Source organism: Peromyscus maniculatus, chromosome 9 (assembly GCF_049852395.1).
Source record: "Peromyscus maniculatus bairdii isolate BWxNUB_F1_BW_parent chromosome 9, HU_Pman_BW_mat_3.1, whole genome shotgun sequence".
NCBI lineage: Eukaryota > Metazoa > Chordata > Mammalia > Rodentia > Cricetidae > Peromyscus > Peromyscus maniculatus.
In genome coordinates, this window is record NC_134860.1 from 39,300,384 (window position 1) to 39,321,276 (window position 20,893).

The window sequence follows — 20,893 nt, forward strand, 5'->3', positions numbered from 1 at the left end:
TGAGCAAAGCTGAGGGCTAAATGGTCCTTCCTCACTTGGAACTGTCCCCACAGCATCTCTGGGACAGGCCACCGTGTTTGTTAGCGTGCTCATCTTCTTGATCAGCTCAACATGTAAGAAAAACTGGAGAAAAAGCAAAATGTGTCCAAATTGTACAGATCTCCGAAGGACTCCCACTTTCTTTGGCTGCACTTAAGAGATTTGTCAGCATCATAGGTTCCCCGCAGGAGGAGTGTGGAACTTTCTGTGAGCAGGCTTGGAAAGGCAACTTCTATCCATCTTTAGATACAGCTCCATTCCTCACACTCAAGTTGACAGCAGTCTGGTAAAAGGAAGGACATTTCCTCTATGCTTAGACTATGCATCTAGGTAATGGCCTTGAGTTCCTGCAAATGCTTCGAGACCATATACCTTAAAGAATGAGACTAGACAAAAAGATGTATAAATAAAATACTCCTGAGTATAAAATATACATTGGCTTGATAAAAGTTTCTAAAAGTTAATAATTATAACTTTACAGAGAGCCAGAAAATTCTGACCAAAAGACAGTACTTGAATATACAAACTTGCGTGCGTGCGTGCGTGCGTGCGTGCGTGCGTGTGTGTGTGTGTGTGTGTGTATAGGTGGAGAAGAACCTGGGTGCTGTTCTTTAGGAATGCTGCTCACCTTTTCTTTTTGAGACAGGATATCTCATTGAGTCCAGAACGGACCATTTGGTAAGGCTGCCTGGCCAGTGAGCTCCAGGAAACAGGCTGTCTCCCTCCCCAGTGCAGGGATTCCATGCTACCATGCCTAGTGTTTGTATCCGTTCTCAGTATCACCCAGGTCCTTGTGCTTACAAGGTTTTCTGACTCAGTTATCCTCCCATTCCCTGACAGATTGGTTTTGTTTTGTTTTGTATATATAGACAATAGCAAAGGACTTTTATGGAGTATAAAAATTGAAAAAATCACTTCAAATATCTGTAACAAGGTGTTATGATTTAAAAAACAACTGCTTCAAAATGTACAAGTTTAGCAGTGTAACAAACAAAAACCACTAAAGCCCGTGCCTACTCCCAGCATGACATAAGACAAAAAGGAGGAGAGGCAAATGCATTCCCACTTGGTTTCATAGAAAGATGATTAGAAGCTGAGTCAAAAAGATTGATATGAGCCCACGGCAAGCCTGGGCTATCACGATGCCCTCTCTTTTCTTTTATAAAACCTTTATTTACTTTTATGTTTTAGTTTATATTTTTGGTTCTTTCGAGACAGAGTTTCTCTGTGTAGCTATGGAGCCTTGTCCTGGAACTCACTTTATAGACCAGGCTGGCTTCAAACTCACAGAGATCCGCCTGCCTCTGCCTTAAAGGTGTACACCACCACTGCCCGGCATGATGCCCTTTCTTAAAGCTGTCATTTAGGTTTAGAAGATATGGATCAAACACCTAAAGCCAATTTTGCTTTTTTCAAAATGTTCTGATGTATCAAATAGCACTTGTCTACTTGGTTGTTAAAGCGTCATCACTACCCAAATATGACCCAGCAACTTCTCAATAACTGAAGAGCAATACCAACAAACCACGGAATTTTCTTCACTGTTTTGTAATTCACTTATTGCTAAACCACTCGGAGAGAGGGAGAGAGGGAGGGAGGGAGGGAGAGAGAGAGAACAGATAGGGAAGAAAAGGAGGGAGAGGGAGAGAGCTGGATCAGTTAGGCATGGTGGTGCACACCTGTAATACTAGACTGTGAATGCTGGGGCTGGAGCAGCTCCAGTTCAAGGGCAGCTACGCTACGGAGTGAAACCCCATCTTAACAACAAAAGTTAAATGACCACGTAGGAGAGAGAGTATTCTCAGCTTTCCTGCTCTATACTTTATGAAGTCAATAGGTTTAACACAGATTCTCTGTAAAGAAATGGTAATGCAGGAAAATTACCAGAGGAGGATTGATGAAGCAGAGCTATAGAATATCTTTATAAAATGAAATCATCTGCCAGAGTCAAAAAGGGGGAGGCTAATAAGCAATGTATTATTCTTAGTACAAATGAAATAATTCAACGGAGCTCTTCTGCCCAATTTCAAGCTGTATTTTACTATCTTAAATATCTTACAGTGCACTGTAAAGGTGATGTGACGCTTCACCATGGAATGGAGTGGTAACTCTTGACAGAATAGTCATTATCAGGAGATAATTGACCTTATTTGAGAGCTAAGCATCCTGAGGCAAAGTTGAGTGTACTTAATCCTGGCAGGTTAATTATCTAGTGATTAGGGAACCTTAAAAGGTATTACTCTTAAGAACCATTTTCAAAATGACTCTATTCAAAAACTTATTAATTTAATAATAATGAAAAACAAGAACAATCAAGTTCTTTAATCATGTACAAGTAGACAATGACTACAAGCAGCTAGCATGAGCTGGCATCAATAGATATCATTTATAATTATCTACATGTAGAATGCCCTCCTTTATTAAGTTGATTGCATGTGAATTTAGTGAAAAAATGATAGCGCTAAAGGGAACTGTTTAAACTCTGAAGATGTTAAAAATTTAAAAATAATATTTAAAGGGTTTATATACTAGAGAAGTTTCAAAATTACTTTAGTCAATATAACTTATGAAGCCAGGCAGTTCATCTAAAAGTAGAAAATACAATGTAACAGGGTTACCAAAGATTTTGTTTATTTAATTATTCATTCATTTACTTTTTCTTATTTTTTTTTTTTTTTTTTTTTTTTTTGGTTTTTCGAGACAGGGTTTCTCTGTGTAGCTTTGCGCCTTTCCTGGAGCTCACTTGGTAGCCCAGGCTGGCCTCGAACTCACAGAGATCCACCTGCCTCTGCCTCCCGAGTGCTGGGATTAAAGGCGTGCGCCACCAACGCCCCGCCTTTTTCTTATTTTTTAAGACAGGGTCTTGATCTACAGCTTAAGCTGGCCTTGAACTCATAGCAATCCTCCTGTCTCAGCCTCATGAGACATCACAATGGCTTACTAAATATTTTTAATTGAGGGAAGAGAAACATATCTCTGCGCATTTCTGAATCTCAAAGAATAGGCTGCAGGACAGACAAGTGTGGACTATTTGCCTAGAACACGTAAGACACTGACAGAACCCCGGTAAAAAGCTAGTGGGAAGTGTCGTGGGGAAAACACAGAGAAAGAGAAAGGTTATTCAACTTAGGAAACAATGAACTTCTAAGACATGCTATAATGGACAAACTTGGAAAACAATATGGGAAATAAGAGACGTCAGATAATTATTAAATGAAGCTAATTATATGAGGTACTTAGGATGTGCAAACTCATAATGCCATGTAAAAAAGTGACTATAAGGGCTGGGAAGACAGAAAAGGGTGGAGTTATTATTTAACATGCATAGAGCTTCTGTTTGGGATGAAGGAAATGTTTTGCAAATGGATTGTGGGACGGGTGTTGTAGTACTGCAGATACACATAAACACCAGCAAACTGCACGCTTGAAAATGGTTGGCATATTAGCTTTGCTCCTTCCCGCTCCTTCTGTGGTGTCGTTCAGACAGGCAGTCATGTAGCCCAGGCTGACCTTGAACTGCTGATCTTGCCTCCACCTCCCAAGTAGCCAGAGTACAGGCCTGTGAGGTTTCTGTAGCCAGGCAAGCACTCTACCAACTGAGTTGCATTCTGAGTCCCTTTTAAGTATTTCTTACCTTAATACAATAAGAAAGTAAATCTCATTACTTAGTAACTTACTTTATCTACTTCAGTGGTTCTCAACCCCTCTGTCAATCCTCTATCATTAAAAATATTTCCATTACAATTCTTTTTTCCCCCCATATCAGAGCTTTATTAGGAAGGGGGGCAAAAGAATCAGGCTTGGTGAAGGGGAGAGAGAGAGGGGGAGAGAGAGGGAGAGAGAGAGAGAGGGAGAGAGGGAGAAAGGGAGAGAGGGAGAGGGAGAGAGAGAGATAGTAGGGAGGAGAGAGAGAGACAGTAGGGAGGAGAGAGCAGAGAAGAGCTTCATTACAATTCTTAACAGTAGCAAAATTACAGTTATGAAGTAGCAACAAAATAATTTTATGGTTGGGGGTCATTACCACATGAAGTAGCAATAAAATAATTTTATGGTTGGGGTCACCACTGTATTAAAGGGTGGCACCTTCGGGAAGGGTGAGAATGCTGTAAGCAGGAGGTGGGGCGATTGCTGTGTGTTTGTCTTTTACTGGTTTCATGGGGATCACTGACTCCTGTCTGTGAAGGGATAATGTTGGTGGACGAGTTGGTTTTTATTTACTATCTTTAAAATTTACTTATTTAAGTGTATGTGTGTTTTGCCTGCATGTATGTCTGGAGGGGTACATGATCCTCTGGAACAGGAGTTGTAGACAGGTGAAAGCCACCATGTGTGTGCTGGGGATTGAACCCGGGTCCTCTGGGAGAGCAGCCGGCACTCTCAACTGCTGCGCCACCGCTCCAGTCCCTGGGTTTCATCTCTCGTCTTGAGAGGAAGGCTAGTTGCGTGGTCCAGGACAGTCTGGTACTTGCAGTCCTCTTGCCCCTGCCTCCCAAGTGCTTCAGTCTGCAGTCATGCCCTCTGTGCCCACCCGCCGAAGCACTCTACTTTTAACTTAGACCACTGGAAAATCATTGGTGCTCGTGTTCAAACCCTTCCCGAACAGGAAAGTGAAGACCCAGCAGAAAACAAAAGCTAAGGAAGTTTGATGTTAGCTATGTGTCGACAGTTTAGAAATCAAATATTAAGCAGATCCTTTTGGGGGTTAGAGTTAGGGAGGGAAAAGAGGAAAGAAAAATAATTACGTAAATTTATATACATACATATATATTTCTTGTGAAGTATATTTTACATCTTTACAACGAAATGCCTGTTTTCTTTAAGAACTGAAGATAATTTATTATCATCACTAACGTATTCAAGGAGAACAATGGGTAATATGTTCAAAAGATAAAACATTAATCTACTTGCTCTTTGTAATCAAATACAGTATTATTTTTATTATCCTTATTAAATTGTAACACCTTAGCTGATATTTCTAGCCCATTAACATTTAAAACATCTGATTCTGATGTTGTAAGAATTTAGCAGAATCACTGTACAGGGTAGGTTTTAGAATGAACAATGTTTTTTTTAGAAGTACTTTGACCTTGAAGAATCCTTGTGGAAAACTGAATGTTTCCTGTGATCTGTAGAACTGCTTTGCCGGGAGGGCTTTGCAGCCATCCCATAACTTTGGTCACAAGATGCTTCAGGCACACCTTAGGCTCTTGTATCATTGTGTATTGTACACGATACATAATAAAGGACTAGGGTCATGGAAGCATGCGGTGCTCTCCTTCAGTAAGACAGTAAATTAAGACTGGGACCATGGTATGAGGAAATACGTTGTGTAACTTTCAATAAACACGCCTTTGTACAGCTGTTCGGGGTTCAGTCAGTCAGAAGAGGCTGGACGTTCCTGCTGCTGCATAGGCCTTAAAATTTCATCTTGGGAGTGCCTTCTCTCTTCAACCAACCACTGATACACTGTGCACCCCGACATTCCAACATCCAATTTACTTGGCTATCATTAAGGTGTTGTATTATGTGACTTTGTATCATATGCAAATGCAGCTTCCTCCATTCACAGTTTAAAGTGCAGGATAAACACTCCACACTCCACTAGGAATCTGATTATTTATAAGAAGACCTTTAGTGTCTCCTTCAATAAAATCCACACATCTACTCATCCCGTAGACATCTCTATTCTATAACCGACATCATGACAGATCATACAAGGAGATCCTGTTGGTTATTGGTTTACTACAATAGGCCTTGCTACATAAATATCTATTGGAATGAATGAAAATGAACAAGATTCATTAAAAAAAGAAAAGAAAAAGTTGTCCAACATGACAGCCATGTAGCATGCTTATAGTTTTGTCTTCTAGGTATGGAAATATTATTTAATAATCTATATTAAGAACTAATCCAATGTTACTATGTTAAAGAATCAATGTTTAAAAAATTGTAGTCAACTATGTGTAAGATAAAACTTACCATTTTAAGTGCTTAATTCAGTGTTATTAGGCATAATCACAGTTCTGTGTAACCATCACCACGCTCCATGCCCACCCATGGCCACTGGAAGCCACTGTTCTACAGTTTGTGAATTTACTTACCGCCCCTCCCCCACCTTTGGTGTTGGGTTTGAATGCAGGGTACTGCCATACTAAACAGGTACTCTACCCTCAGCTGCACCCCCAAGCCTATGGCAGCTCACAACCTTCTACAACTCCAATTCCAGGGATCCAAGTCCCTCTTCTGGTCTCCACAGGCACCAGGCACACATATGGTACACACTCATATACAGAGGCAAAAATACTCACACACATAAAATCGGAATAAAAATTAAAAACTCCATTGTATAAACACACACACACACACACACACACACACACACACACACACACACACACACACACACACACACTGCAGCCATGTAAAGAAAAGGCAGGTTTTAGTCAAATGAGACTCTAGCAGCTAGCTATCTGGTAAGTTTTCAAGTCTTTCATGTTTATTTCTTGTCATTGTCTTAATATTCTTGTTTGGATAGGAAATGTCACCCAAAGGCTCATTTGTTTGGATGTTTGGTCATTTTGGAAGAGCCTTTAGGGGGTGAGACTGAGCTGGAGGAACTGGACCCTGAGGTCTATAACTTGGCATACTTCCTGTTCTGCTTCTTAATCTCTTGAGACATGTCGAGTCCTGCTCACACGTTCCCATTGCCATAAGCTCTGTCATACCCCCTGCCATGACAGACTCGATCCACTGCCCAGCTGAAATACAGCTTCCCCTCTTGCATTGTTTCCTATCTGGCATTTAGTTGCATCATAATGAACAAAACTAATGTAGTTAATGTGTAAAGAAGGTAATGTTTCCTTTCAATGGTGCTGGCCTTTGTATGCTCACACATTTGATATTCTTTTTTTTTTTTTTTAAAGATTTATTTATTTATTATATATATTGTGTTCTGTCTGCATATATGCCTGCACACTTGGAGAAGGCACCAGTTCTCATTATAGATGGTTGTGAGCCACCATGTGGTTGCTGGGGATTGAACCCAGGACCTCTGGAAGAGGAGCCAGTGCTCTTAAGCCCTTGATATTCTTTCTACAGACCAATCCTTCAGTCCTCACTCAGGTGAAATCCCAGGTCAGATTTTTAAGTTTCTTTAGGCTGACTACACATTTAACTTACTGACATATAAAAATCAATTAATATATTCAAACATTAGGACCAGAGGATTAGAATCAGAATTCATTTCCAGGGTGACCAATGGAAACGTCATTTTACACACAAAACTCCCAACATTCATAAAAGTTCACTGATAATGGCTAACATCACATGGAGGCTCAGTCAAAGCCTTCTCTATTCTATTTTTAAAGTTTCCCTTGACTTTTAATGGGCAAAAATACATCACTTGCTAAAAGAAGAATAGTTTAAATGAAATTCTACTTTAACATTTTCAACTATAATACACAATATTTCCAGAATAATCTCAGTAATAAGTCAAATAAAAAATTATAGTATCAAATTTACTCATAATTTGTTAACTTTAAATAGATTCAGACAGAAGATTTTACAACTGAGAAAAGTTTTTAAAAACTTTTGGTTGTGGTCATAGTTACAGGTCACATATGCATTTGCAGAAGTGTAGGAGTCTAGAGTAAGAAGGGTGAATTTTACTATATAAATTATACCCCAATGATTTCACCTTTTAAAAACTTATTTTTTTTACTAAGAAGTTAGTCTGTAGAAAATATAGAAAATACAGTTGTAGAGAAATCCACATTGAGTGACTCTTGCATACTTCTCAAGGACACTGACCTCAAATTTAGGGTTTTACTTATGCATTCCTACACATACACACAGCCCAGAAACAGAAGGATTACTTCTTTGTTTTGTTGTTTAGAGACAGGCTCTGCCTACCTTTGCCTCCCGAATGTTGGGATTAAAGGCATGCAACACCACACCTGACTCTAGTTGACTTTTGTTGTTGTTTTTTTTAAAAAGCAACTCACCGTCTCATTTCCAAAGAGGATGTCAACATAAGGCATGACTTTCATCAAGGATTCCTTGAAGAACTGGCTAATGAATGGGGCCGACAAATTCAAAGTGAAGATCCTGTTGTTCTCAGCAGCATAGTGGGCCACTTTCAATACTGACTCTGGGGAGACTGTAAGAAAAAAGCCCTGGAAAAAGAAAAAAAGAAGAGAAAATCAGAACTGGCACCTCCACACTTAGTCTAAGTGAGAACAAAAGAAATCTATACAAAATATCAATGCCTGTGCAAATTTAATTATAAAGTCCGAGGCAGAAAGTGGCTGTATTTAACTAGAAAAAAGTTTATCATGTGAGTGCTATATGCTTGATACATGCTGTTTCTAAAGAGAAGAAAGATTATTTCATATCAGATTACATATGTGCACTCCCAAAAAATTCTTGGAACCTATGAAACAAAAATACACAAGAAGATCATAAGTACATCTGAATTTGAGAAATACAAATGGAGGCAGATCAACCCCTTCTAGCTTCTTATAAACTGTCACATCCTGTCAATGATTTAAAAATTATGTTTATAAAGAGCATAGCTTACTTATTATCTTAAAAAACATTGCCAGGCGGTGGTGGCACATGCCTTTAATCCCAGTACTTGGGAGGCAGAGCCAGGAGGATCTTTGTGAGTTCAAGGCCAGCCTGGTCTACAGAGTGAGATCCAGGACAGGCACCAAAACTACACAGAGAAACCCTGTCTCAAAAAAACCCAAAAACAAACAAACAAACAAAACAAAAACATTGTAACTGAATTTATTTAATTTTATTTTATAGCTTTGAGACAGTGTTCCAATCAGTATGTCAACCAAGGCTGGCCTGGAGAGTTCTAGGAGTCTGGAGATTACAAGCAGGTGTCACAATATCTGGATTTTTAAAATTAACTCTTAGGGAGAGCATGGAAAGAGATACCATGATAAATGAGGACATCATGGGAATAGGGAGAAGCAGAGTGCTGGGGAAGTTCCCAGGAATCCACAAGGATGACTGCACCATAGACTACTGGCAATAGTTGAGAGGGTGCCTGAACTGGTCTACTCTGGTGATCAGATGGCTGAACACCCTAACCGTCATCATAGAGCCCTCATCCAGTGACTGATTGAAGCAGATGCAGAGATCCATGGCCGGGTCCTGGGCTGAGCTCCAGAAGTCCAATCGATGAGAGAGAGGAGGGGTTCTATGAGCAAGGGACATCGAGACCATGATTGGAAAAAGTACAGAGACGACTAGTCAAACTAGTGGAAACGCATGAGCTGTGGACCAATAGCTGAGGAGCCCCCATGGTACTGGACTAGGCCCTCTGGTTAAGTAAGGCAGCTGTTTAGCTTAAACTGTTTAGGGGGTCCCCAGGCAGTGGGATCAGGACCTGTCCCTAGTGCATGAGCCGGCTTTGTGGAGCATAGTGCCTATGGTGAGACACTTTGCTCAGCCTTGGTGCAGGGAGGAGGGCTTGGACCTGCCTCAACTGAATGTACCAGCCTCTTCAGACTCCCCATGAGAGACCTTGCCTTGGTGGAGGTGAGAATGGGGGGTGTGCTGGGGGGAAGGCTGGGGAGCAGGAGGAAGGAGGAGAGAGGAATCTGTGGTTGGTATGTACAATGAATCACTTAATAGAAAATCTCTTAAATAAAACAAACAAACGAACCGCCAACTTTTAGTTAGAATATTTAAATAATAAGAAAATAATCCAAGACTACAAAAGAAAATTATTTTAATTAGTTTCATGCCAGGAAAGCTGTATTTTAAAACAGTGCTTGTCCATATGTCTCAGGATAAAAGCCCTCAGCTCCTATGAGCACCTTCAGATGGAAGGACAGGCAAAGGTGCGGGTCCAGTTGAAGGAGAGTGGTGAGGAGGGTGGAGACGAGCCAAGAGAAGTGAAGCAGTGTTAGGTAGCACAGAGTGCGTCAATGGAAGGGCCTGGAGTGGAGGACAGGATGCATCTGGACAACAACATGGGAGTGGAGTGGGGATGGAGTGTGGGTAATGAGTTTTCCTCACAAGAAAGAAACATGATGAGAGAAAAATGCAAGAAAGGTAAACTGGAGAGCAATAGTTTACCAACAACTAGCAGCCCCCTGCATTTGGCTGTGTAAAAGGAAGCCACACTGGAGTTCTAAGCATGGGGCCTATGGACAGTTTAAGACATAAAAGGCAAAGAGTAGAATTCTAAGATGATATTTAAATAATTAAAAAAAAATCTGGCCTGGTTATTAAATAGAAAACTCCAGAATAAGACCAGGGTCACATTGTAAATAGACTATTCAGTTGTGGCCATACTACTCAAAATCTCTATAAAAAGTATGAAATGTGTTAGAAGAAGGTTGTGGTTCTAATTACCAAGGGAGGGAATATGGACCAACAAGAGAGGACAGAAAGACAGAAAAGGAGAGAACGGCTGAGACACGTGACCGGGAATTTCAAAGGGGTTCTTATGTGTTCAGGGTTAGGGGAGGCAGAGACAGGGCACTGAGCAGGCACACACTGATGAGTAGAAAAAGGCACTTGGTGTGAGAGTAAACTACAGAGCGGCTGAAGGACCGCGGAGACCGGGGTAAGGAATAGGAATCCATCATCTGAAATGTACTGATCAGTTCTGGGGTCCCAGAAACCGGATCAAAACCTTACAAACTGGCCATTATTGTGAAACCTATGGAGTACATACTGTTGTTGCTCTCACTTTAGAAATGAGTCTGAAATCAAAACAGAAACATCTTACAGGTTATATAGTTTATATGTGATGAGCCTGGATTAAAATGATTCCTAATAGAATATCCCCAGAGTTCAGGAGAAAGATTTTCTTTTGATGAAAGAGTGGAAATGAGAGGATAGTTCTTTTTGGGGGTCTGTTTGAGACAGGATCTGCCATGCAGCTCAGGCTGAACTTGAACTCCGGATCCTGTAGTCTCCTCTTCTCAAGGGGTGGATAACAGACATGAGGCACCATGTCTAGCTTCAGAGGCCAGTTCTTAAGGTTAGTCATATTTTGAAATTTGAAAGAAAGCATTTCTGCTTTCTTTCCTCTTTTTCTTTTTTTTTCTCTCCTTCCTTCTTATTTTTTTTTTTGAGATAGGTTTCTCTGTGTAAGAGCCCTGGCTGTCCTGGAACTCACTCTGTAGACCAGGCTAACCTCTAACTCAGAGATCGGCCTGCCTCTGCCTCCAGTGTTGGGATTAAAAGTGTGCGCCATCACGGCCCAGCATGAGCATTTCTGCTTTTCAAAGACAACAATCAGGTGAAGAAACAGAAGGAGAACGAAGGGAGGATAATTAGAGCACAGAGTCAGAGGAAGGGCAGTCATGTGAAACTAGACAGAAAGAAGAAGAAATGATGACAATATGCAGGAAATGCCTTCAAAAGTTGTGAAAATGCTCAGGCACAGTCTTGCACACCTCTATTTTCAGTACTTGTTAGGCTGAGTCTGGAAGATTGCATGGTTCAAAGCTAGCCTAGGCAATATAAATAAGACCCTGCCCATCTCAACAAACAAACCAAAGTTGCAAAATGTTATAAAGTACCGACTTGTAATTGAAGGCCTAATCACTTACATCGTTTGAACATACAGAAGGGGGGAGAGAGAGAAAAAAAAAACTTTCATTACTTTAAGTTGAACATAATATTCTAAAAGAATAAACTTTGTGGTCACTTGTATAAGGATCTATCTTTAAAGGGGGTTTACTGCCCGTATGCATTCTGAAAAATTTAGAGAGACTTTTAAGTTGTAATTGTATTGGGGCTCAGAACACAGAACACCAAGATATGATACCTCGGATGTAGGAGAAAACTACAGAAGACACTTCTGTGTAAGCATTCCCATTTTACATGAAAGTAGGCCACAGGACCATTCCAGGTCCTGCCCCATTCCTGGAGGACAAGAAGAATCTGGAAAGACAAGGTCTACTGGATGCTATTCCCTCACGTGTCGTTTATTATAATTAGATATTACATCATATCCCCTTTGTCCAATCTTGATTCTTTAAAAAAACTATTTCTTCATAATTTTGCATAAAACTGTTTTCCTTAAGCTGTGAGACTTCACTTCTAAATGCTCCTGTGTCACATGAAGTTGTCCAATAGATTCATTGTGTATTTCTCTTGTGTCATGTGTCAGCCATGACCCTAGCAATGGCAATCTATCACAAATGATGCTTCTTAACATAATAACAATGTTTTCTCATTTAGAAACTCCATGCTGAGCTGGGCGGTGGTGGCACACGCCTTTAATCCCAGCACTCAGGAGGCAGAGGCAGAGGCAGGCAGATCTCTGTGAGTTTGAGGCCAGCCTGGTCTACAGAGTGAGTTCCAGGACAGCCAGGACTACACAGAGATACTGTCTTGAAAAACCAAAAAAAAATTGAAACTCCATGCCACTAGTTCTTCAATTATTCTAAAAGGTAATGTGTTAACATTTAAAAAATGTTTTCATCCTTTTTTCTTTAGACGCACGTCACTTGTACACTATGAGCATCCGAGCTGCATTCTTTGTCTATTCTGTCACTAAGAGAACCAAATGGAGCGCTTTCTACAGGATCTGTCTCTGTGGCAGTGGGTATGGACTTGCTGTTTTGGTCTTTTATTTAATGAGAAGAGTATAAAGCTCCTCCCTCCTCTTACTTTTCTCCAAACTGTTACAGCACGAAATAGAAACCTCCCAGAGCTAGCACTCTGCCAGCTGTGGATTAACCACAGACAGCCACAGGATGGTCTATATAAATAGTAACCTGGTCAAATAATTAGGCTTCTCACCAACTTCAGACTGAAAATTTGATCTGTATTCAAATACATATGATTGTAATTTAAGTCACAGAATAGTATGCCTCTAGAGTGTAAATTTGGCCTGATTCCAAATCTATGTATGCTGTATGTGTTTTACTTTAAAATATAACATAATTGTATTGTAAAGTGGATAGTATATATATTTGATTTTTTTAATTTCATAAAGAAAAGGTAAAAACATTAGCTTCTAAATAAGTAGGAAATTTATAATTTAATTCTATTTTAAAATATTCTCTTACTTTATAAAGTAAATATTCAGAATTTAAACAAGTTGGGATTTGTGCTCTGTTAGATTGCAAAGACTGTTAAAATGCATGCCAACCATAACTTTTCTTCCTAGATTTATAACCTTTGCTAAGGCACGTGTTTCAGCCTACAGTATGACCCAGAATAAAAACAGCACTGCTACAAAAAGAATTGTTTTGTTCATGTCAGGTTTGTAATAAAAATAAGCCAAAAGTCTATATGTCTATGCTTTAGAAAAATACTCTATATATCTGGCAAAGTCTTGGGATTTGTAGTTAGGGATGTCTATTTACACAGTTTGCTCTACATGTCTCTCCCTGCAAACAACCCCAAACAGAGTATATTCTCCTACAGGTTAAAAAACACTAATAAGGTGGAAAATGAAGGGGTTATCTTTATTCATCACAGTGGAAAACAAAACAAAACATAGGAAGATAGGACTGAAAGACTACGTAAAACCCAAAGACTATTTTAGCAAAGCTTGACTTAATGCCTGGAAATCTTAACCACCCTAAGGGATTTGCCAGGGTATTTTAAATATAGTAAAACTTAGAAATATATGAAGAGAAGGGCAAGCAATTTTTTTCTCTTTACTAGTGTTTACTTTAATTCAGAGTCATTATTTGAGGTTCTTTTTAAATGTCTTTACCTAAGAATGTAAGCTTTTAATTACATCCATTAACAGATATCTGAGGTATGAGATGTGTGTGTGTGTGTGTGTGTGTGTGTGTGTGTGTGTGTGTGTGTAGACACCTAAGTAAGTATAGTTTTTATTGATTCAAAAGAAAAAAAGAACAGGTGGGGTGCTGGAACATACATGCAATCCCAGCACCTAAGAGATTGAAGCAGGAGGTTCAGCACAAATCCATTTGCTTCACAGAAACTTCAAGCAAGGCCAGCCTGTGCTAAACAAGACCTTTTCAGAAAGGACGCATAGATATATGCTGTGGGATATCTTTCTCTATGCTATGAATACGGTTTGTTACTACTGGTTAATAAAGAAGCTCCTCTGGCCTATGGCAAGACAGGTTATAGCCAGGCGGGAAATCCAACTAAAGATACAGGGAAAGGAAGGTGGAGTCAGAGATGGGGTGGGGCAAGGTGTAATGAAACACAGGAAAAGCCAGGAGACATGTGGGATCCATAGATGAACAGAAATGGGATAACTTAAGGTGGAAGAGCTAGCTAGCAAGAAGCCTGAGCCATAGACCAAACAGTCTGTAATTGCTAAGAGCCTCTGTGTGTTTATTTGGGACCAAGTGGCAGAGGGACACAAGAAAACTTGCAGCTACCGGAAATATATGGAGTGATCATGACTGGAACTAAATGGTGGGTATACTAAGACCAGCTAGGGTGGGGAAGGAGGCTTTGTCCACGTCAACATAAAATACCCCAATCAAGGTACTCTAAATATTTATAGTGTCAGGCATCAAGTGTGGGTGCAGGGAGTTGAGTGGATCAGCATCCTTCTGCAGCTCACACAGAAACAGCTTGCAAGCTGAATGGCAAGAACTTATAATTTAGGGTCCTCCTGCCCCACTGTTGACAATTACATAGCCATATGAATTCTCGGTTGATTAAAAGTTTTAAAAATATATAGAAAATCTATTAAAAAAAGAAAAGTAAATACCATACGTCTGAAATATGCAATTACTTCCAAGTCCAGAACTAAAGAAATGATTTGCTTTAGAAATATTAAAATCTCACTCATCTCGCTCTAATCCCAGGAGGAGGGGAAATAAACCAAAGACTGGGAAAGGTGACAAAGGGTTCATTGTAAAGAACCTGAAAAATAGCTGGGCAAGGAGCACTGTTGTGAGTCTGAGGCCACCCTAGGCTACATAGTTACTTTTAGGCCAGTCTGAGGCTTGTCTCCCAAAAAAGACATCCATAGTCAAGTCCTCTATAGACACAGGCTCTTGTCTAACAATTAAAGAAACAATACTCAATGTTTAAGATGGTGAAGGTGGAGCTGAGATTAAACTCAAGGCCTAACACATACAGGCCAGTGTTCTATCACTGAGCAGTGGTCCCAGCAAACACACACCAATATTGCTGAAGAGAGTAGCTGACAGTCATTAAGAATAATCGGCAAATACATACAAGGAATACTCATCCATACTTGCTGACTCAATAATTCTTCTGACAATCTACTTATGGGTTGGATCTGAAATACCTCCCCATAGGCTCGTATGTTTGTACACGTCACTTCCTGTGGTGGTGCTAATTTTCAGGCACGGGGCCTACCTGGCAGATACAGGTCATTAGGGACAGGCATTTGAAAGGTACACCTTCTGTGTTCTGGCCTGTGTTCTCTGCTTGCAGGTCTGTGAGTAGTCAAACCAAACCAAACCAAACAAACAAAAAACAAAACAAAATAAAAAAACCCCAACAACCTACCAGCCTGATCTACAGATTGAGTTCTAGGATAGCCAGAGCTGTTACAGAGAAACCAAAACCAACTAACCAGCCAATCACCAACCAACCACCACCACCCTCACCCTCCCGCAAAAAAAGAAAAAAAAAAAAAAAAAAAAAAAGTCAAAGCAAAACCAAAACAAAACACCAAGAACCAAACTATCTTTAGCTAGGTGATTCGATGCTAAAATAAAATATATTATTAGCCCGCTTTTTAAATTTTTTAAAATGTTGCTATTATATTTAAATTATATATGTAGCTTATAAAATCTCTAGAGAAGAGTGAAGTTGTAGGGAATGTTTTGAAGATACAACAAAAGATGAAAACTAAGTAGTAAAGAAAAAATTACTATGGTACATACTTGTTCAATAAGACATAAGACAAAAGTGGTGTATGAACTATTAGTGTGATTGGAAACTACACTGCATCAACTGTAAAATAAAGAAACGATGAGAAGGGGATGCATGAGGAGTAGAAATGGTAAAACCTACGTATGGAAATTTACATATTGCTAACAATTTATTTTAAAAATTGGTGATATTAAAAATTGGTGATAATTACATTTGATATTAAAAATAGAATTCTTTTGTTTTAGTGAAATACACAATCAGAAGATATTTATAAATACTGAGAAAATTAATTCAATAAACAGGAGTGAAGAGCAGATAAATGGTTGAGGGTAAGTCTACATTTCTTCTTGCTTAAGGCTCCAAAAGGAAAAAGCTACATGTGCGATTAGCGACTTTAGTTAATATATGCCACGATTTACAGAAACAGAAGGGAACAAAAAAAAATGTATACTTAAAAAAGAAAAGAAAAAAGAACAACGGAGTCACAGGAAGCCTGGACTAGCACTGCGGAGGGAAGAACTCAGATGCCAGATGCCTGTCTCAAGATGCTCCACTGTTGTCTGTTTTGAAGAATACAATTAGCCTGTTTTCCGTGCTGTAACTCAGGTGCCATAGGAACATCAGTTGGAGAACACAGCTGTGAGAATGAATAAATTAGAAGTCAAAAATAACAAATCTAACACCCAGAGAACACTCAGTTTTCTTCCTCTTAGTAGGTCCTACATGTTTTGTGAATCTCCCAGACAGAATGAAATAAATTTCCTTGTAGGCGTGGGAGAGATCAAACACAAATTATGACAAAACATAGTTCATTGCTGCTGTAAGGAGAATACTGGCTTTGACAACCATTAAGATAATATATAAGCCATTTACAATTATGATATTATGATATGCAATATTTCATAGGAATGACAGCAACAAAACTGCTAAAAGAGAATCACAACAAACACACCATGGTGGCTGTGATGTCTGCCACCATGGACCGAATGCAATGTGTCAAAGGAACAGAAGAGAATAATTACCCTCCATCTTTCTGACTGTGCAGCCTGTAGAAAGCATGAATGCCACCACCTATTCCTCATATATCTGAGTCTTTCCAAGGATTAAAATACCAGCAACGTTAAGTATACCATGTCTACCACGAATGAAGAAGCAAATTTTCTTTTGTCACATGTAAGTCCCTCAAATACAAACACATGAACGACCAACCCAAACAAAGATATAAAGCAAGAGGCAGAAAGGTGTCGTCAAAGGAATATGGATCATATGTGAGAGCAACATATGTGAGTATTTACCCTTGTTTTGCTGACAAGAATAGAGTATGAGATATCCTAGAAGTCTGTTTGAGGGAGAAATAGAAGGAGAATACACAGCAAACTGAAACACACTTTGAAATAGTATGTATAATGTAAACACACAAATACACACACACACACACACACACACACACACACACACACACACACACACACACACACGGCCACAGAGAGAGACTGGGGAGATGGCTCAGCACCTAAGAGAGTGTGCTGCTCTTGCAGTGGACATGAGCTCAGTTCCCAGCACCTACATTGGGGATGTGTAACATCAGTTCCAGGGGATCAAACTACTGGTCTCTGCAGGCATCTGCATTTATGTGCACTCAAACATACATATATTCTTCAAATTTTTATATAACAACAGTCAAGCAATTTTCAGGAATACACACAAGTGAAAGCTAGCCATCAACACATTAAATGACTGTGGTCTTGAAGTTAGTATTAGGGTTCAGGAATGGTATAAAAAAATTAACTGGAGAACACTGAATTTTCTTCCTCTTAGTAGGTCCTACATGTTTTGTGAATCTTCCAGACAGAATAAAATAAATTTCCTTTCTTAAAATTATTATTCCCAAATTTCCTCAAACAGAAATAAATAAATAGAGCTGTATCCAGGTCAAGTGACTACATCTTAATGAGACCCAAGGAGATGGATAACTCAGTTCCCTGTGATTTAAGCAGATGATACCTCTCCTTCCTTCCTTCCTCCTCATTCACTGGTCAGGAACTGGTGGGTGCAAGCAACCCCCAGACCTCCTAGTATACTTATTTTTTAAGTTTTGCCAATCAGTGTCTTTACTAACTGTGGGGCTTTGGGCAGTTTAACATCTTAAGACCTTCTTGTTCTCATCTTTAGGTTGTAATAATAAAACTCTGACTGTAAGAATTAAATCAGAGTATAACACAGTGCAGGATATTGGAGTATGAATTTAAGCATATTTACATTGTATTAATATATTACCATAGAAATACCAAGTATTAAAAGGTGCCCCTCCCTTAGGAATGACAAGTTCTCTTTACAGCCTTTAGTTAAAATGCTAAACAAAAATGTGCTCTTTAACTTAGATCCTTTGAAATATAAATACATAAAACAAAATCCATCATTCCCTTTCCAAAAGCTCTCCATGCCTCTTCTCTCTCCTTGATTTAATCATCCCATGTCCTGCTGACAGATTAATCACCCTAATCATTCTTCTTTTCCTAGTAAATTAAATCCAAATGCCTCACACCCAGTACTCAAAACTCTCCACAATAGCACTCCAACTCACATAGTAAACCAGCTGTAACCTCCATGTTTCCATAACATATGTCTGGACTTCAATCATACAAAATGATTTGTCTCTCCCAAAATAAATCTTCAGAGTCTTTCCATTGTTCCATTTGAAATGTCCATTACCTTGACCTGTTACAATTGTAGTACCACTGCCCGGACAGCATAATAAATAATAATAATAAAAAAAAAATCAACTTTTGTCTACCCCAAAGAGATCTACTCCTTCCTCTTTGAACTTCCAAAATGGGCAATATGGGTTGAATAACTGCCCTTATTTACTTAGTAACATAAGGAACTCACATTTGTCTTACCGCCCTTAGAGGCGAGGGTACATCCGTTTTGTTTCCTGGAGCGCAAGGCACAGTGCAACTGATTTTTTTGAGACTTTACATGAATTCCTCTGTCACTGAAATGCTATTTTGAAAACAATGAAAATTGAAGACTGATGTATTCTTACATGCTTAAGAAGAATATATTCATTTTAGAGTTAGGCAATTTCCTTCTAGTTCATGGCTCTGAAACTTCTTCCTCAGTTCACAAAACCTTTACAGTTTGTTATTTTTTCACGGTATCCTAGCAAATGCCTAACCGTTCCTTTTGTAGCAAGTAGGTCCAAACAACTTAATGAGTACCATCTTTACAATCTGATGTAAGTCTCAGAAAAAAAATTACATATTGATTGAAAAAGAAGGAAAATTACTCCATGTCCCCACAGTATATGCGACTGGGATATGTGAGCTTGCAGGGCCTTGCTCAACTCTTCCAGCCGTTCATTCCAACCAAACACTGCCATTCTCCGTCCTGCTGCAGAGATTTCAGAAAGTACTGCCTTTAAATAAACCACATCAACCTTTCCCAAAGTATGATATCATCCCAGAGAAATGCAGTATAATCTGATGTTGAAACTGATGCAAACTATCCTGGAGCAATGTTGGGAGTTTTCTGTAGTACTTAGGGGCATCTCTGTGTACAGTTTGGGAACTTTAAAGTCATTCAAAGAAAATACCTTAACATAAACTATTTTTATTTGAAAAAGCTGAAGCCATTCATGGTCACAGTTCAGAGCATTTAGGAAAAAGAAATATTTTTCTCTGTATGAAACAGCACAAGTAAACTTGTACATTAGGGTGGCATTCTGGAGATTACTGTGTGAAGAGATGGACCCCGAGAAGTAGATGGCAGGCAGATGCCTAGAGGGTGAAGTACAATGAAAACACTTGCCTGTGCTGGGATAACCCAACAACTTTAGCAAAGCTGATACTTCACAAGTCTTAATTTATCTACCTTATATACACTGCAATCTCTCTCCACTAACTAAAGTGTTCCACATAAATGAGCTCTTTACCTCCCTAAAATTGGTAAATGATAATCAGACAGTAGGCACTGTTCTACTTTCCAATATAATCTCCAATGGTCCACACTGATGAAACTCTTAGAATCATGACATGGGGCTTCCAGTTCACCTAAAAGTCTGTGCCTGCTGACACCCTCTCATGTTTTGGTGATGCTGAATTTACGCTACAGAGTCTGTTCTTCATTTTCCATTTGACCATAAAAAGGGATGTTTTTTTTTTGCAAAGGGCTCCATAAATATTTAGTTTTGCAGGCTTCATGACTCCAGTTGAACCCGCTCTCCCGTTAGTTCAGCAGAAAGGTAGCAATCTGAAATACTTACAATAACGAGTGTGCTTGAGTCACAATAAAATTTTATTCACAATAACAGCGAGTCATTCTTGTTGAAAACAACTTAGATAAAAATTATGTTGAAGAGAAATTTCTACAAGAAATTCACTAGGCTAAAGAAGTAAGAGTGTGTACCTTCCTCTTTGCAGTAAAGAGCATTTAAAACATTGAAAATTAAAAGTTATAGAGATGGCTCAGGGGATGAGAGGCCTTGTTGCCCTTGCAGAGGGACCCTGGGGGTTCACTTCCAAGCACCCACTCAGCAGCAAAGAACCATCTGTAACTAAGTTCCAGAGGATGTGAAGCCTATTTCTGGCTTCCACATGTATTGCATGTATGTGATGCAAAGATATACACACAGGAAAAATACTCCTATATAAAATGAAAATTAAAAAATGGATAATTAAAGACACACATACACACACACACAGTGTGTGTGTGTGTGTGTGTGTGTGAGAGAGAGAGAGAGAGAGAAAGAGAGAGAGAGAGAGAGAGAGAGAGAGATAGAGAGAGAGAGAGAGAGAATATGTTCCATTTCCAACATCTTATTTTGAAGTGGGAACAGTTATTGTCGGGATCTAGCACTGAATCTCCATAGATCCTTACCACTGAGCACAGCACTTCCCTTTCTTTCCAGTCTGCGTGCTCGCTAGAGCCTGGACCCTGTGTCTGCTGAGTGGCGTCCCCTGTGTTCCTCCTGCTGTGTTCCTCCTTGTGCTCCTCCTGCCGCAGCCCACCTCCAGTCCTCTACCCCACT

The 20,893-nt window shown here is 39.5% G+C and overlaps 1 protein-coding gene across 2 annotated transcripts in view; it reads right to left on the reverse strand.

Annotated features, from left to right (window-relative positions):
• The window catches only part of Adk (adenosine kinase), a 407,238-nt gene that overhangs the window by 121,796 nt on the left and 264,549 nt on the right, over nucleotides 1-20,893 (reverse strand). For both annotated transcript variants that reach the window (XM_006984766.3, XM_006984767.4), the window contains exon 7: nucleotides 8,043-8,213. In XM_006984766.3, coding sequence (XP_006984828.1) covers nucleotides 8,043-8,213 — 171 coding nt within the window. The remainder of the gene's footprint in view (nucleotides 1-8,042; nucleotides 8,214-20,893) is intronic.